Genomic DNA, 14,642 nt, shown 5'->3' on the forward strand with positions numbered 1-14,642 from the left:
CAACGCCCACCAAGAGCACAAGGGAGCATGGTTCATCTCCCATTCCTCCAAGTGGACGCCAAGCTCAGCCTAAGAACTCAACTCAAGTGGGCCCACAAGTGGATTTGCGCTCCTCTAGTCTATTCCATCATACTATTTGTATTCCTTAGCTATTAGATTAGTATATATAGGAGAAGATCACCCATGTTTAGGATCTTCTTCTCCCACTTTTACTTTCGAACATTATTGTACAGTAGGAGCCACTAACCTCCTAGGTTAAGGTTAGGAGCTCTGCTGATTCTTATGGATTAATAATATCACTATTCTATTTCAATCTATGCTTGATTCCATTCTAAGATGTATCTTCGTTCTTCATCCTAATGAATTGGGAGTGTAACTTAACCGTCATCCCTATTCTACATGGGTTCTTGCGAGTCTTTGACGGGATATTACTAAACCACAAGCTTGATTATATACATCTCTTAGACGGCTAATTCACGACTTCGTTGGGGACTTGGAGACATCAGTTCAGCCGAGGTACAGGGCGATTGGGGCCTTTTTGGTATAGGCTAGAATCAATAGAGCATCATTCTTTGATCTGGAAGATCCGACCTTGTCTGTGGTGCTTTGAGTAGGATCACTAAGGGAATGGACTGCAGGAGCTTCACCCTCGTTCAGATTGGATGACCACTGACCTGGCGTTTGATCTGAAGCAGAGGAGATTAATGACCACTGACCTGGCGTTAATCACTTACAGCCTGCCATGGAATGAATCATCAGAAGTTGAAGTGGACAGTGAGAAAAGTTGATCCAGAAGGAGGAAGCATCTCCGAAGCCTCAACCGTTCCTTTATTATTGATTTCACACCAATTAAGTAATTCTATCTTTATTCTATTTTTATGCGTTTTTCCACATTAACTATCTTTTCTATCCACCTGACTAAGATCTACAAGATAGCCATTGCTTGTTCAAACTGACAATCTTCGTGCAATCGACCCTCACTCACCTGAGGTATTACTTGGACGACCCGGTGCACTTGTCGGTCTATTTGTGCTAAACTTTCGGAGTCAATTTGTGCACCAGCAAGGTGTGTGTGCGCACCAGAGTATGCATACACACGTTTTCTAAAATTCACAGGGTGTGTGTACGCACAAGTCAAAACATAGCCACTGTTTAGAGCACGCGCACAGCAATATGCGTGAGGACACAAACCAGAAATCACAAATTCTGCAACATCACAGAATTCATATTTTTGACACCAACTTCCAATGATCATATCTTTCTCTACAAAATTTTGATTTCTACAAATTCTATACCGTTTTAAAGCTCTTTGAATTATCTTTATTTTGATATAAAATTCAATCAATTTCAGAATCTGTAGCTCAAGATATGATCCGCCAAAGTTTGCCTAAAACCCATTTTTACCAAAAATACTAAAAACTCAATTTTTACCAAATCTCTCAATTCAAAACCAATTATACACAACCCAACAATACCAAAACAACATAAATGTCCATATTACTCATTTCTCAAACTCAACCATCAATAACATCCCAATTACACTATTCTACACCATTAAAATCATTATTCATCAACATCTAATTTCAACCTAAATCACATCAAAACTCCTAAATTCCATTCATTATCCAACTATACAACATCCAACCTCTAATATCCTAACTTATCAACTCCTTCCACACTTATCAATCCAAGCCTAATTTTTATCATCAACAATACTCATAATTCTCATGATTCATCAATATAACCAATCACCATCAATACCCTTCGACACCAATAATTCCCAACAATCATCATCAACCACAATAATCATTAACAACTAACAATTAACGTCAATTCACATATAATTATTCATACACAAATATCATTCAATCTTATCTTAGGGTCAACTAGCCTAAGTGTCCAGAAACATTATCTATTACATAAAGAAAACTGAAACCATACATTGGCCGATCCCCAATATACACAAAACACCAAAACAAAGCCACCAAACTCGATCCAAAGCCTCAAACCAACTCCAATAAACACCAAAACTCAATCTAACATCACATAACATACAAACATCAAACTTAGGGTTCACAAAAATAACTAAACACAAGGGTTTAGTGAAATCTTACCTTACCAAATGAGATTAGGGATAAAACCCAACAATATTCCAACTCTAGATCACTCCTAAACAATCAAAATCACAAAATCTACTCAAAAATCAAATGTAAAAATGCGAATTTACTTAGGGCAGAAAACTGGAGCTTGAGATGCGATTTCTTAACAGCTTTTCTTAGATAGAAATGGAGAGCTCGACAAGAGCTTCGCGTGGCTGCAAATGACTCGTTAATCAGAGCTCCGTAGCTCAAGATATGATCAAAACAAGGTTGGGGTGAATAGTGAAACCCCAACCCTTCTCTTCTCTCTTCTCATAAGCGCCTCCCCTCTCAAATAGGGTAAAATGAGCTGAAAGCTCATTAAATGATGCATATATATGTTGGGCTTGGGCCCAACTTAGACCCAATCCAATCCGTTAGCGTTTTAAGTCCATTTGGCTCACTTTGGACCAAAACCTTTAAGATTAGCGTCCGGTTTTCGATTTTCAAATTATTTTTATCCTTTCAAAACAATAAATCAATTTTCAAAATCTTATTTTTCTCAAAATACGGTACCGGACAGTCTAGAGCCGGTACTACCAACTTAAGCACCGGTACACATTTCTACAAAACTTTTCATAAAAGATACATTTTCCCACTCAGAAAAATTCACTGAATCTAAATTTCACCTTTAAATTTTCAAATTAAAACTTCTAAATTTTGAACCTACTCCGGGCACTTAAAAATTATTATTTTATTAAAATGGTTATGCCAGTTCTTACAAGACATGCTGCCTACAACTGTAAGTGTGGATCCGCTGAAAATCGTGGAGCAACGGTAGATACTTCGTGTAGGCATATGCCGTGGACTTATTCGTGAATAGGGTCGAACCCAGCAAATAGAAAATCGGGCATCTAATGTATCTCTGAATAGAGTCCAAAATATCCAATGGCTCTGCGTCTCTGATACGACGAACCTATGCCATCTTTATATAAGATTTGGAGGAACTACTCACAACGAGTTTGCTGCCGAAAATCGTGATATTTTGTCTCTACAAGAATTTGTGACTATTATCTGTCTAGCCGCTCAAAATCTCTCCATCAATTGGTAGGCCAAATATATGAGCCACGTCTTTCAATGTAACAATAACCTCAACTACCGAGAATATAAAGGTGTGAGTTTCCGACCTCCACCTTTCCACGAGAGTAAATATAAGGGGTGAAATCTTCTGATCACTCCAATTCTCGAAACGTGATATAATCCAGTTGCTCGTAAGGCATCTTCTACTATTGGATTTTATGTCTCTGGTAAATCAGGTTTACGGACCATAAGATTTTTGTTAGACTGGTATAACAAAAATATATTATTCGTTAAATATATTTATTAGTTTAAATGAATGAAGATTATAACAAATAATTATTTATTATACTAATTTACATCAATATAAAATAAATAAAAAATATTCTATTATACTATTTATTTACTAATGTAAATCCCTAACTAAAAAATTTATTTATTAATAATTATATTATTTATTACTTTTAACAAACAGACAATAAAATATAGTAATTATTATCCTCAAATAATTATTATAAAAATAACCTAAGAAAATTATTTTTTTCTAATATTTATATTATTTATTTATTTTCGTAAATGAAAAAATATTTATTAATATTTTTATTACTAATCATAAATAAAATATTTATTTTCAAAAATAAAAATAAAAATATTTATTAAAATACAAGATCAAAAATTCTTTTAATATTTAAATTATTTATTAAATCTACAGAAAAAGAATCACCATTATAACAAAAAAATTCAAAAAAAAAATTGTATTTTTACATTTATATTTTTTTATTTATTAATTACAAATATAAAATAAAATAATATTATACTGAAAAAATAAGAATATTATCCGAAAATAGTTAATATTTATATTATTTGTTAAATTTAATAAAAAATACTAAATGCAAGTAAAAATAATAATACTAAAATAACAATGCTATATCATCATCTAATACTAATAAGTAACATTAATTAAAATTAAAAAAATATAAATACATAAAAAAAATTATCAACTTACGTAAATTGGATGATCCAAATAATTGCTTATATATTCTTTGAGTACAGTATAATTACGAACCATCTTTAATTAATACAAATTTATAATCTTTTTTTATGTATGAAATTACTCTTTTATTTCAACATATTACTATCTCTCTTCTTCCTTCTCAGAGACTTCCTCCCCAACTTTCTCTCTGAACAAATCAAATCCCTCTCTTTTCCAAATTTTAGCTTCGTGAGGGAGGATTGAGCTCAATTTAAAGAGCTTTAACTCTGTGTTGCTTTTTTTTTTGGAAAAAGGAGGTGCCCCCTGCATGCAAACATAACTCCAACACGCCCTTCTCGTGTTGCAAAGAATTCTACAATTTTTCGAAAACGTGCGAAAATTTCTGCAAAAACTTCTACTCAGCCTTCCCCTCCCCCCCCCCCCCCCCGGGTGTTGCCGGGAAGCTTCCAGGTCTGCGACGAATTATGGTTCATTCTGATGGTGCTGTACTAACACGCCCTCTGCATGTTGAGCTCACCTACAAAGCTGCAAAACACCCTAAATGTCAATATTTGACAAAAATATAATTATCCTTTTCATTATGTTTTTCTGTTTTCTTCTTGCCAAAAACTTGAATATCTTAAATTCCTTATTAGCCATTTTTTTGGTGTTAGAAAATTTTAATAAATTAAAAAGAAAATGAATAAATTCAAAAACAAAATAGCAAAGAGAAGCACGCCCGGTGGGACTCGAACCCACAATCGCCTGATTAGAAGTCAGGCGCCTTATCCATTAGGCCACGAGCGCCGTTTGATGATGTCAAATTCATACTAAACGTATTTAAAATCCATAATTTCTGAGCTATTTATTATACCGAGTCCATCGTGTTTTGCACATTAATATGTTGGCGTAAATCCAACGCGACGTGCATGAACAGTTTTCCATTATATATAGTTACATGATAAATGGCTCACACTGAGAAAAGAAATTTACTTTTCATTTCCACTTAAATTTATTGTTGTAGAAGAGTGATACATCATTGTCAAGGCTGCACCTGCAGCAACTTATATTTTTCGAATAATCACATTCTAAATACACCATATTTGGTATCTTGAGTGGCACGGTTGAGTGACGCTGAGATGCATAGACCAATTACTTTCCTTGTATCAGCTGGATCAATGATTCCATCATCCCAAAGCCTAGCTGTTGAGTAATAAGGACACCCTTCTCTCTCATAAGCCTCCACAACCTTTGCTTTAAACTTTTCCTCCTCTTCCTTGTTCCACTGCCATTACAAGTTTTATGTGAATCATTCAAAGAAAGCGAAGACATAAAAAAGAGGGCAGTGGCAGACTACACTAGCTTCCCCTTGTGGAATTCATAGCATCCCCTCTCTAAGTGGTCAATGTGTGTTTTTAGAAAGATTTAATTACTCTATTGGGCTTTATAATTTCACTATTGGACTTTATAATTTCATCAAATTTTTAATTGGATCCTTATAGTTTAAAAGTTTGTAATTGAGTATCTATACTAGATTAAAACTTTCAATTGGTTCCTTTTTAACTATATTTTGTCAAAAAATACACTTCTTTTAGAAAATATTCATTTTTATGTTTGCGTAGGATGACTTATAGAATATTCTAAAAGTAAATATATTTAGGTTACTGTATTTTCTTTTCTTTTTTTTTTTTTTTTTTTTGTGAAAGATAATAACTAATAAGGATCTAATTACAAATTTTTATCTAATATAATGATTCAATTACAAACTTTTAAACTGTAAGGACCTAAATAAAATTTAACGAAACTATAAGGACTATCAGAATAATTAAACTTTTTAGAAATACAGAGGAGGCTATGTGAATTTCACCAAGTATCATAGGAGGTGAATGTAATTTCATTTAACTACATTAAAATTAATCATCTATTGCGCAATTATATTTTACCTGAATTCCTTGTTTTTTCTTATTGGCTTTCTCTATTTGCGCCAGCACACCAGCAGCCTGATAATCACAGATTTCCCAGGGATATATGTAAGACCCCACAAAATAGATGAATATCAATTGATAATCAAATCTTATAGATCAATTGATGAGATATAAAACATGCTAATTAGAATCTCAGCAGAGTCATGTTATGGATCATTTGCTGCAGAAAATTTCTATAAAGAATCACAACTAATAAATAACATGTACTACCTGAGCACCACCCATCACAGATATCCTGGCATTTGGCCAAAGGAACATGAAATTGGGATTATAGGCACGGCCACACATTGCATAATTCCCAGCACCAAAGCTTCCACCAATGATTATAGTTATTTTAGGTACCTGCAGCCATTGATTGAAAACAAGAAAAATGGAAATTTACAATTGAAAGGTCCCTTTCATGCTTTCAGATCTACTTTTATGAAAATGATCAGAACCATCTTTTCATTAGCAGAGTTAACATTGACGCAACAGAAGCACATTCCAAGGCTCTTAATTTTTGGCTGGCTTTGAAAACTTTTGATTAGATAGCTAACAAGTGCAGAATATGTTATAAGTAGGAAGAACCTCAAAACCACATACCTTTGCACAAGAAACAGCCATCACCATTTTTGCACCGGACTTTGCTATGCCACCTGCCTCGGATCTTGACCCAACCTACCAAGTATGCAAGTATCAAAATTTCATTCTTCATTTTTACTTTGAAGTGGGTTGCGACATCATAATTCTGGAAATTTAGGTTTGTATTCTTAACTAGTTAAAAAAGGAATCGAACTAATAGTAAACATTGTCTTTCATTTACTCAAGCATTTCCAAGAAAGCATGACTATGTGATGAAGACATAAAGATAGATGACATGAAGTATTTGCAAATTGAGGAATAGTTAAAGCATAAACTGTTGACTAAAGAATAGTTCCAAAATTCAATATGCACGATATCCATGCAGAAAGTTGTTTAAGAAATAGATGGTTTACTATCAGAAAGGAATATGCAACATCACAGACAAAAGATAAGATGAAGAATCAATACTTAAGCTCTCTTATGAGCATTGACTTTAATCTTACTGTCATTACAGTGTTACTTATCTAACCCCAGCCTACACTTGATTACTCTTCTATTGATTTGCAACTGATAATTCTTAAACCAGCCTAACTTGAATGCCTAATCACAAATTGATCATGGAACAGATTTATTCATGAAAAATGTAGAATATAAATTATTGCTGTTCTCTCAATTAATAAACACTAGTAAATAATGAGATAATTCACAGCATAAGTCGAGCGAAGTTTTGCAAGGGGTACTATCCACTCAAAAGTTAACAACATAGTATCAAAATCAGTGTCATTGAAGAAACCCAAATGCATACCATGAATCCAGTAATGTTTTGAAGGAAGACCAAGGGAATATTACGTTGAGTGCATATTTCAATGAAATGGGCCCCTTTCAGAGCAGATTCATTGAATAAAATCCCATTGTTTCCAATAATTCCAACAGGTTGTCTAAAAATCCGAGCAAAACCTGTTACAAGAGTCTGCACAGATTTTGAATAAGGATGTGTGTATTATACAAACAAGGGAGTTACTATATTATCCAAGTTTTCATCTACATAACCAGTACCTTCATAAGTTATCAAACATCTATTCGTTGCTGCTTATACTTAGTGGCTCCAAACATTTATTGTGCAAGCAAACAACCAATAAATGTTTCACAACTCATCTAGAGTACTGTAACTGAAGAAAGAGAAAGGATCCTACTGCATGACCGATAATGCTAATGATCAAACATCAAGCAAGTCAAGTGAATATGCCCTCACACTGCCATACAATTTCTTGAATTCATCAAATTCACTTCCATCAACAATGTGAGCAATAACCGATCGGATATCAAACTGTTGCTTAAGATCAGTGGGAGCAATAGAACGAAGTTCATTGGCATCATATAACGGCTCTTTATATTCATAGTTTATGTTTTTCAATCCATTTTGCAAAACATCTTTACCAGCCATATGCAGATTCTTTATAATATTCCTCCCAAGAGCAAGTCCATGCAGTTCATCTATTAGAATTAAACAGACAAAATGTCACCAATAATAACTAAGCTAATTTTAGTTAATATCTTCTTTTTCATACAGTTAAATGCATGGGAGAGAAAGTCAACATAGTAAATACCTTGAGCAAAATAGTCTGAAACACCTGATGTCTTGCAGTGCATGGCAGCACCACCCAAATCCTCGGCAGAGACTTCCTCTCCAGTTGCAGCCTATAAAGTCATTTAGTTTTTAAGAAAAGTAATAGCAGTAGTTATCACACAAGAATTTTAGAACATTAGAGTGCCTAGAACTGACCTTTACAAGAGGAGGCCCTGCTAAAAAGATGGTGCCATTGCCCTTGACCATCACACTTTCATCGGCCATGGCAGGTATATAGGCACCACCAGCAGTGCAAGAGCCTAAGACCAGTGCAATTTGCGGAATGCCTTCTGAAGACATAACAGCTTGATTATAAAATATTCTACCGAAGTTTTCTTTGTCCGGAAAGACATCAGCCTGCTTCGGAAGGAAAGCTCCTCCACTATCAACAAGGTATATGCAGGGCAATTTGCATTGTGCAGCAATCTCCTGCGCCCTGAGATGTTTCTTGACAGTGATAGGATAATAGGTCCCTCCCTTAACAGTTGGGTCATTGGCCACAAACATACAAAGTCGCCCATGAACCGGACCTATCCCAGTAACAATCCCAGCAGAAGGCAAGGGTTCTCCATACAAGTCATGTCCTGCAAGCTTTATCACTTAAAATCCATAAGATCCCTAGGAATATTCATCACGAGGCAGTTTCAAATCAAATCAAACACAACTCATTTCTCATTTTCAAGCCTTAACAATTTAACTGAAACTGTTTTACTTCCCCAAGTTATGCAGAAGCAAACTACTATGGGTGTGTTTGCGAGTTGGAATCTCAGAAGGCAGGGGATACATCAGAGGGGTCTTAAGAGTAAAATGAACTTAAGTTTACTCTTCAAGCCCTTCCTTTTCATCCCTCCCTTGCTCTCCATTCAAAACCCAGACATTCCCTAAGGCAACAAACTAGATTTTATCATTTTCATGTTTATGTTCATTTGAACGAGGCTAACTCAACCCCAAAAACAAGTTCATAAGCAATTTGTGACTTCTAATACACCTACCTCATACCCAAGTAACAAAGACAATGATGGATTCCAATACCATAACAGAATTGAGTGCCTAAGTGCCTAACTCAAATCCAAAAGTTAGTTGAAGGCGTCGAGTGCCAAGAGTTACCAAACACAAATACATAAAGGCTATTGTGCCCATATCTTCAAAACTAACCAAGTTAGGTTAATATAGTGATTAGCTCACTAATCCATTTAAACAAGTGTCACGGGTTCAGATACCCCTTTGTGCATGCGACAACCCATTGGCCAGAGTCAAAACTCCCAATTACAATTCAGATCTGCGACGGATTAGTAGTTGGTAAGCCGGGTTGAGAAATACCATAAGAAAAAAAAATCAAAATTGACACATGCTATATAAATAAAGGGACTGTTTTCTTCCTACAAAATTTGACCCTCAGAATCAGGGCATATGCAATCTAAGTAAGAAACTTTACATAAACCCAAATGAAGAAACGAAGCAAATGCAGTAAAACCAACCTGTGAGAGCTCAAGGAATGAAGAACCAGGATCAAGGACGCGATCGATTCTCTCTCTGGGGAGAAGCTTGTTCCTGCTCCTGTTCCTCTTCACAGCTTCTGGTCCTCCACCGGCAACTACCCTTTGGACGTGAGATTGGAGCTCGGAGATCAAGTCTTGCATGGCGGTTGAGTTAGCGGCGAAGACATCGGAGTTGCGATCAACGGCATCGGGAAGAACGCCGAAGCTGAAGGCCCTTCTTGTTCCGAACAAGTTGGAGCAAATCCAACTTGCTTTTCTTCTTCCAACTGAACCAATCATCATCATCATCTTCTTCTTCTTCTTGTGCTGTTGTTGTGTGTTCTTTCTTTTTTTTTTTTTTTTTTATTTCTTTACAGTTTCTTCAGTATTTTCAATTTTGAGGGGGATCGTATCCCGTTCGATATAATAATAGTTGGATAATCTCGCCACGTCCATCTTTTCTGTCTCTTTAAAAAAACATGATTAAATCAAGTTTCTAAAAATCGAGCCGTCATTATTGGTTCAACTAATTTAAATGTGGTTCATCTAAAAAAATATTTTATACTAAATGATAAATAAAATAAAAATAAATATACTAAAAAATAACTATAATTTAACATAAACTTAAAAAATATTATTTAAATTTAAAATATTATATCAATTACAAATTTACAATATTATAATTTCATTCAAATATAAATTTAAAAGTCAAATAACAAAAGAAAAACAACTAAATATAAAATATCAATATCAAAATTTATCATCAATCATTAAAATTTGCCAAAACTTGCTGTAGATTTGCTTAGTTAAGATAATTGCGGTTTTTTTGTACTATTTGGACCAAAAAAAATCAAGTGATGCAATATAAAATGTACTACTATTTATAAGTCAGAAAAATGTATTTTCTGCGAAAGATCGAGAACCGGCAACCGAAATGGTCGAACCGATTCAAGCCTGTCCGGTACTGTGTTTTGAGAAAAATAAGATTTTGAAAAATTGATTTATTGTTTTGAAAAGACAAAAATAATTTAGAATTGAAAACCAGACACTAATCTTAAAGGTTTTGACCCAAAATAGGCCAAATGGACCAAATTGGACCGGGTCCAAGTGGGCCCAAATCCAACATATAAATGTCCTAACTAAGAGGCATTTGGCCTCATTTTTCAGAAATGAAAGAGAGAGGGGCGGTGAGAAGAGAGGAAGAAGGAGAGTACTATTCACCTCCACCTTTCGGGAGCCATAACTTGAGCTACGAAGCTCTGATTGACGAGCCGTTTGCGGCCACGCGAAGCTCTCGTCGAGCTCTACATTTCTATCTAAGCAAACTTGGTAAGAACTCAAAGCTCAAGTCCCAGTTTCGTGCTCTAGATTCTTGCATTTTTGAGGTTATGGTTTTGAGTAGATTTTTGTGGTTTTGCTTGTTTATGTGATCTCTAGTAGCGGGTAATTGATGGATTTTACCCCTAATCTCATTGGATAAGGTAAAGAACCTCTTTATCCTTGTGGTTTGGTATAGTATGAGCTTTAGTTGTTGATGTATGGTTATGTTGTATGTATGAAGCTTGTTTTTGGAGTTGGTGGTGGCTTTTGGTTTGGCTTTGATGGTTTGGAGCTTGGTGGAAGCTTGATTGGAATCAAGTTTGGTGTTTGAGCATATTGGGAATCGGTCAAAGTATGATTTCGGTTTCCTTTATGTAATATGTAATGTTTCTGGATACTGGATGATGGTTTGGATGTAGGTTGAATGAGTTTGAATGTGATCATGATGACGATGATGATGATGATGATGATGATGATGATGATGATGATGATATATATATATATATATATATATATATATATATATATATTGTTAGATGATGATTATTGATGAGTTATGTTGACAGGTGTTGAGGTTCAAAGATGGATGTTGATGATGATTTTTTTTATTGTTGGTTATTGTGGTTCATGTTGAAAGTAAATGAGTGAAGAGATTTGATGAATTGAATGGATTGGTGAGAATTGTGAATAATGAGTCTGAGTGTTGATGATTGATGGGAATGGTGAGTGGTAATATTGAGGTTAATGAGGTCCATGGAAATTGAGATATGTGAGTTTGGTTGGATTTAGAGTTGTTGAATGGTTTAGAGGTTTGTGAGATTGAGAAAAGGGTTGAAGAAGTGTTAGTATGAATTTTGGGTTATTTTGGTATGGATGAAATGTGATTGAATTAGTTTTGGATTGAGTTTTGGTTAAAAATTGAGGTTTTGAGATTTTGTGTAAAACTTGATTTTTAGTGAACTTCAATGGATCATAACTTGGGCCTCAGTTTTCGAAATCGATTGAAATTGGTTTTAAATTGAAGATGATTTCAAGGGCTTTAAAACGATATAAAGGTTGAGGAAAATGGATTTTTGTAGAGGAAGTTATGATCATTCAAAGTTTGGTGTCAAAATCTAAATTTCTGGAGAGTTGCAAAATTTTGTGATTTCTGGTATGTGCGCACGCACACACTAATGAAGTTTTACAACCTGTGCGTACGCACAGCCTTGTGCGCACGCACAAGTTGGGAAGGATCGTCTGTTGGGGGCGCTAGCACAGGATGTGCGAGTGAACAGACAGTATGAATTTTGACACCTGTGCGTACGCACACCCCTGTGCATACGCACACCTCTATACATACGCACACGCCCTGTTTCTCAAACTTAAACTTTACTTTCAACTATTTCACCTTCCCAATAAGATTGCAAGCTTCTGTGACACCATTTTAAGACTCTCTGGCTTATTTTGGGTATGGGAACTTGGGAAAGAACTTTAGAGATCTAGTTGATGTCATTTTGAAAAGTTAGCAAATGGAGGTGTAGATTTCTAGTGTACTAAGGATGGGTTTAGTAGAGTGAGAAAGAAGAATGGTACTGGAATTGAGAAAATGAGGAACTAATGAGTTCGGAATGGATTAAGAATTGATGATGGTTATTATGAGCTTGATGGATATTGAAGGGAAGTGTGCCAGTCACTATATCCTTGAGTTAAGTACGATGAGAACTTAAAGAGGAATGAGGATCTTGTTGAATGTGGAAAGTGTGCCAGTCACTATATCCTTGGGTTAAGCATGATAGTGTGCAGGGTACTATATCCCTAAGAATCAATTATGATTAATGACCTTTTCTGCTGCAAGAGTGTGACAGGCACTATATCCTTGGGTTACGCATGCGAGTGTGCCCGACACTATATCCGTGGGTGAATAGAGTGTGCCCGACACTATATCTGTGGGTCATTAGAGTGTGCCCGGCACTATATCCGTAGGCGTGGCAGAAAAGCTACATCCGAAAGGATATGTCGGGTTGGCATTTATGGACCGACAAGTGATATCACGAGCCAATAGGATAGACATTCATCATATGCATTTCTTATGTGCTTGTTTGCTTTGATTACTTGAGTTTGCCTAATTGTATAATATGCCTATTTACTTCCTGAATTACTTGATATATATGAATATTATCTGTGTTTTACTTGCTTGCATTATCTGTGTTTGTCTGGTGCTGAGGACGTAGGTAGGCGGTGGCGATGAGATCGCACGGAGGGTAGGTTGGCGAGGGCTGTGGGATACAGCGGTGTGATTAGTATTAGTTAGACTTCCCCTAAGTTTAGATAACCCGGTTTATGGTTTAAGTTCTTTATTTATTTATTTATGTTATGTTTGAATATCGATTTGGTGTGAAGATTTAAGAATGCCTTCGGTGTCCCGGAGCCTTACATCTTACATATTGGTCACTGTTACCATACTGAGAACCTCCAGTTCTCATTCCATACTTTGTTGTTGTTTTTTAGATGTAGGTCGTAGTCCACCTCGGTGAGATTGCGGATATGGTGACAGAGCGGAGTATGGTTCCTCCTTGGTTTATTTCTGTTTTTCTTTGTTATAGTTACTCTGATATCTTTTGTATATTTATCTTTATGGCCTTAGAGGCTTATTTGAGAGAATAGTTGTATAAGCTGTTTTTAACTCCAAAATTCTGTATGTCTGTATATACTAGTCGGCTTAAACTCTGCAAGCTGCGACTAGTCCCCTATGATTATTATACTATTATATCTATATATTCCATTATTTTGCATCTATACCTTGTATCTTATGCGTTAGTTTCGTGTGAACGTTTCGTGCTTTTGAAATCCTGTTTTTGAGTTTAATCCTTCATCAGGCTTCTAGAATATATTATTTTCTTCTATATAAATATGTATAAGCCTTAGAATTGTCGTAACCTTTGATTAACCTTTGCCTTACGGCTAGAGATAAGGCTTAGAGTAATTGGGGTGTTACACTACCACCACCACCACTACTACCATCCACTTTGATGAAAATCATCATCAATATCATCTAACGAAATATACATGTTTTGGGGGTATTCGTGGTGGTGCGGTTTGATTTGGTTATTTAAAAAAATATCATATGATCTAATGTTATATTAATTCTACGGTTCAGTTTAGTTTGATTTTTTTACCGAGACCAATTGAATCAAACCAAACCAACTAAAATTGGTTTGGTTCAATTTTTTTTATTTCTCAATTAAAAAAAAAAACATTATGTGCTAGCAAAGCATGAGAAGCATGAGAAGTTCAATAATAAAAGAAATTATAATACAACAATTAAAAAGCATGAGAAGTTCAACAGAACAAAAAGAAAAAAGTTGTTTTGATTAATTTTTTCAGCAAAGCAGCCACATCTTAATGTTCTCTGACAAGACAACAAAACATTGTTCAGCAAATAAAGAACTTGAAATAAAAAACTGAGTTATAACACAAACAATTAATACCAAATAATAAAACTAATTTATATTGATTTAAGTTAAAATCCAACATACGCTAGAGATATAGAACACAATTCAC

At 35.0% G+C, this 14,642-nt stretch overlaps 1 protein-coding gene and 1 non-coding gene across 2 annotated transcripts; both read right to left on the reverse strand.

Annotated features, from left to right (window-relative positions):
- Positions 1–4,862: 4,862 nt before the first annotated feature.
- On the reverse strand, positions 4,863–4,935 carry TRNAR-UCU (transfer RNA arginine (anticodon UCU)). The gene has a single exon. It is a non-coding gene; the product is annotated as a tRNA-Arg (tRNA).
- A 169-nt stretch (positions 4,936–5,104) lies between these two features.
- Positions 5,105–10,289, reverse strand: MCCB (3-methylcrotonyl-CoA carboxylase). Its single transcript, XM_016325108.3, has 9 exons — positions 9,780–10,289; positions 8,458–8,892; positions 8,282–8,372; positions 7,927–8,168; positions 7,480–7,644; positions 6,696–6,770; positions 6,324–6,455; positions 6,072–6,128; positions 5,105–5,413 (listed from the first exon to the last, which is right to left on the reverse strand). The coding sequence occupies exons 1-9, from the start codon at positions 10,086–10,088 to the stop codon at positions 5,210–5,212; spliced, it is 1,710 nt and encodes a 569-aa protein (XP_016180594.3). The 5' UTR covers positions 10,089–10,289; the 3' UTR covers positions 5,105–5,209.
- Between the last annotated feature and the right edge of the window lie 4,353 nt (positions 10,290–14,642).

The sequence above is a fragment of the Arachis ipaensis genome, chromosome B10, assembly GCF_059453495.1.
Source record: "Arachis ipaensis isolate K30076 ecotype BB chromosome B10, ASM5945349v1, whole genome shotgun sequence".
NCBI lineage: Eukaryota > Viridiplantae > Streptophyta > Magnoliopsida > Fabales > Fabaceae > Arachis > Arachis ipaensis.

Excerpts from the sequence above, each read along its gene's own strand:
- MCCB (XM_016325108.3), bottom strand. The coding sequence starts at position 10,088 with ATGATGATGATGATTGGTTCAGTTGGAAGAAGAAAAGCAAGTTGGATT. Across the intron at positions 7,645-7,926 it reads TCAAGAAATTGTATGGCAGT|ACTCTTGTAACAGGTTTTGC; the intron begins GTGAGGGCATAT and ends AAATCTGTGCAG. Across the intron at positions 6,129-6,323 it reads CTGTGATGGGTGGTGCTCAG|GCTGCTGGTGTGCTGGCGCA; the intron begins GTAGTACATGTT and ends TGTGATTATCAG.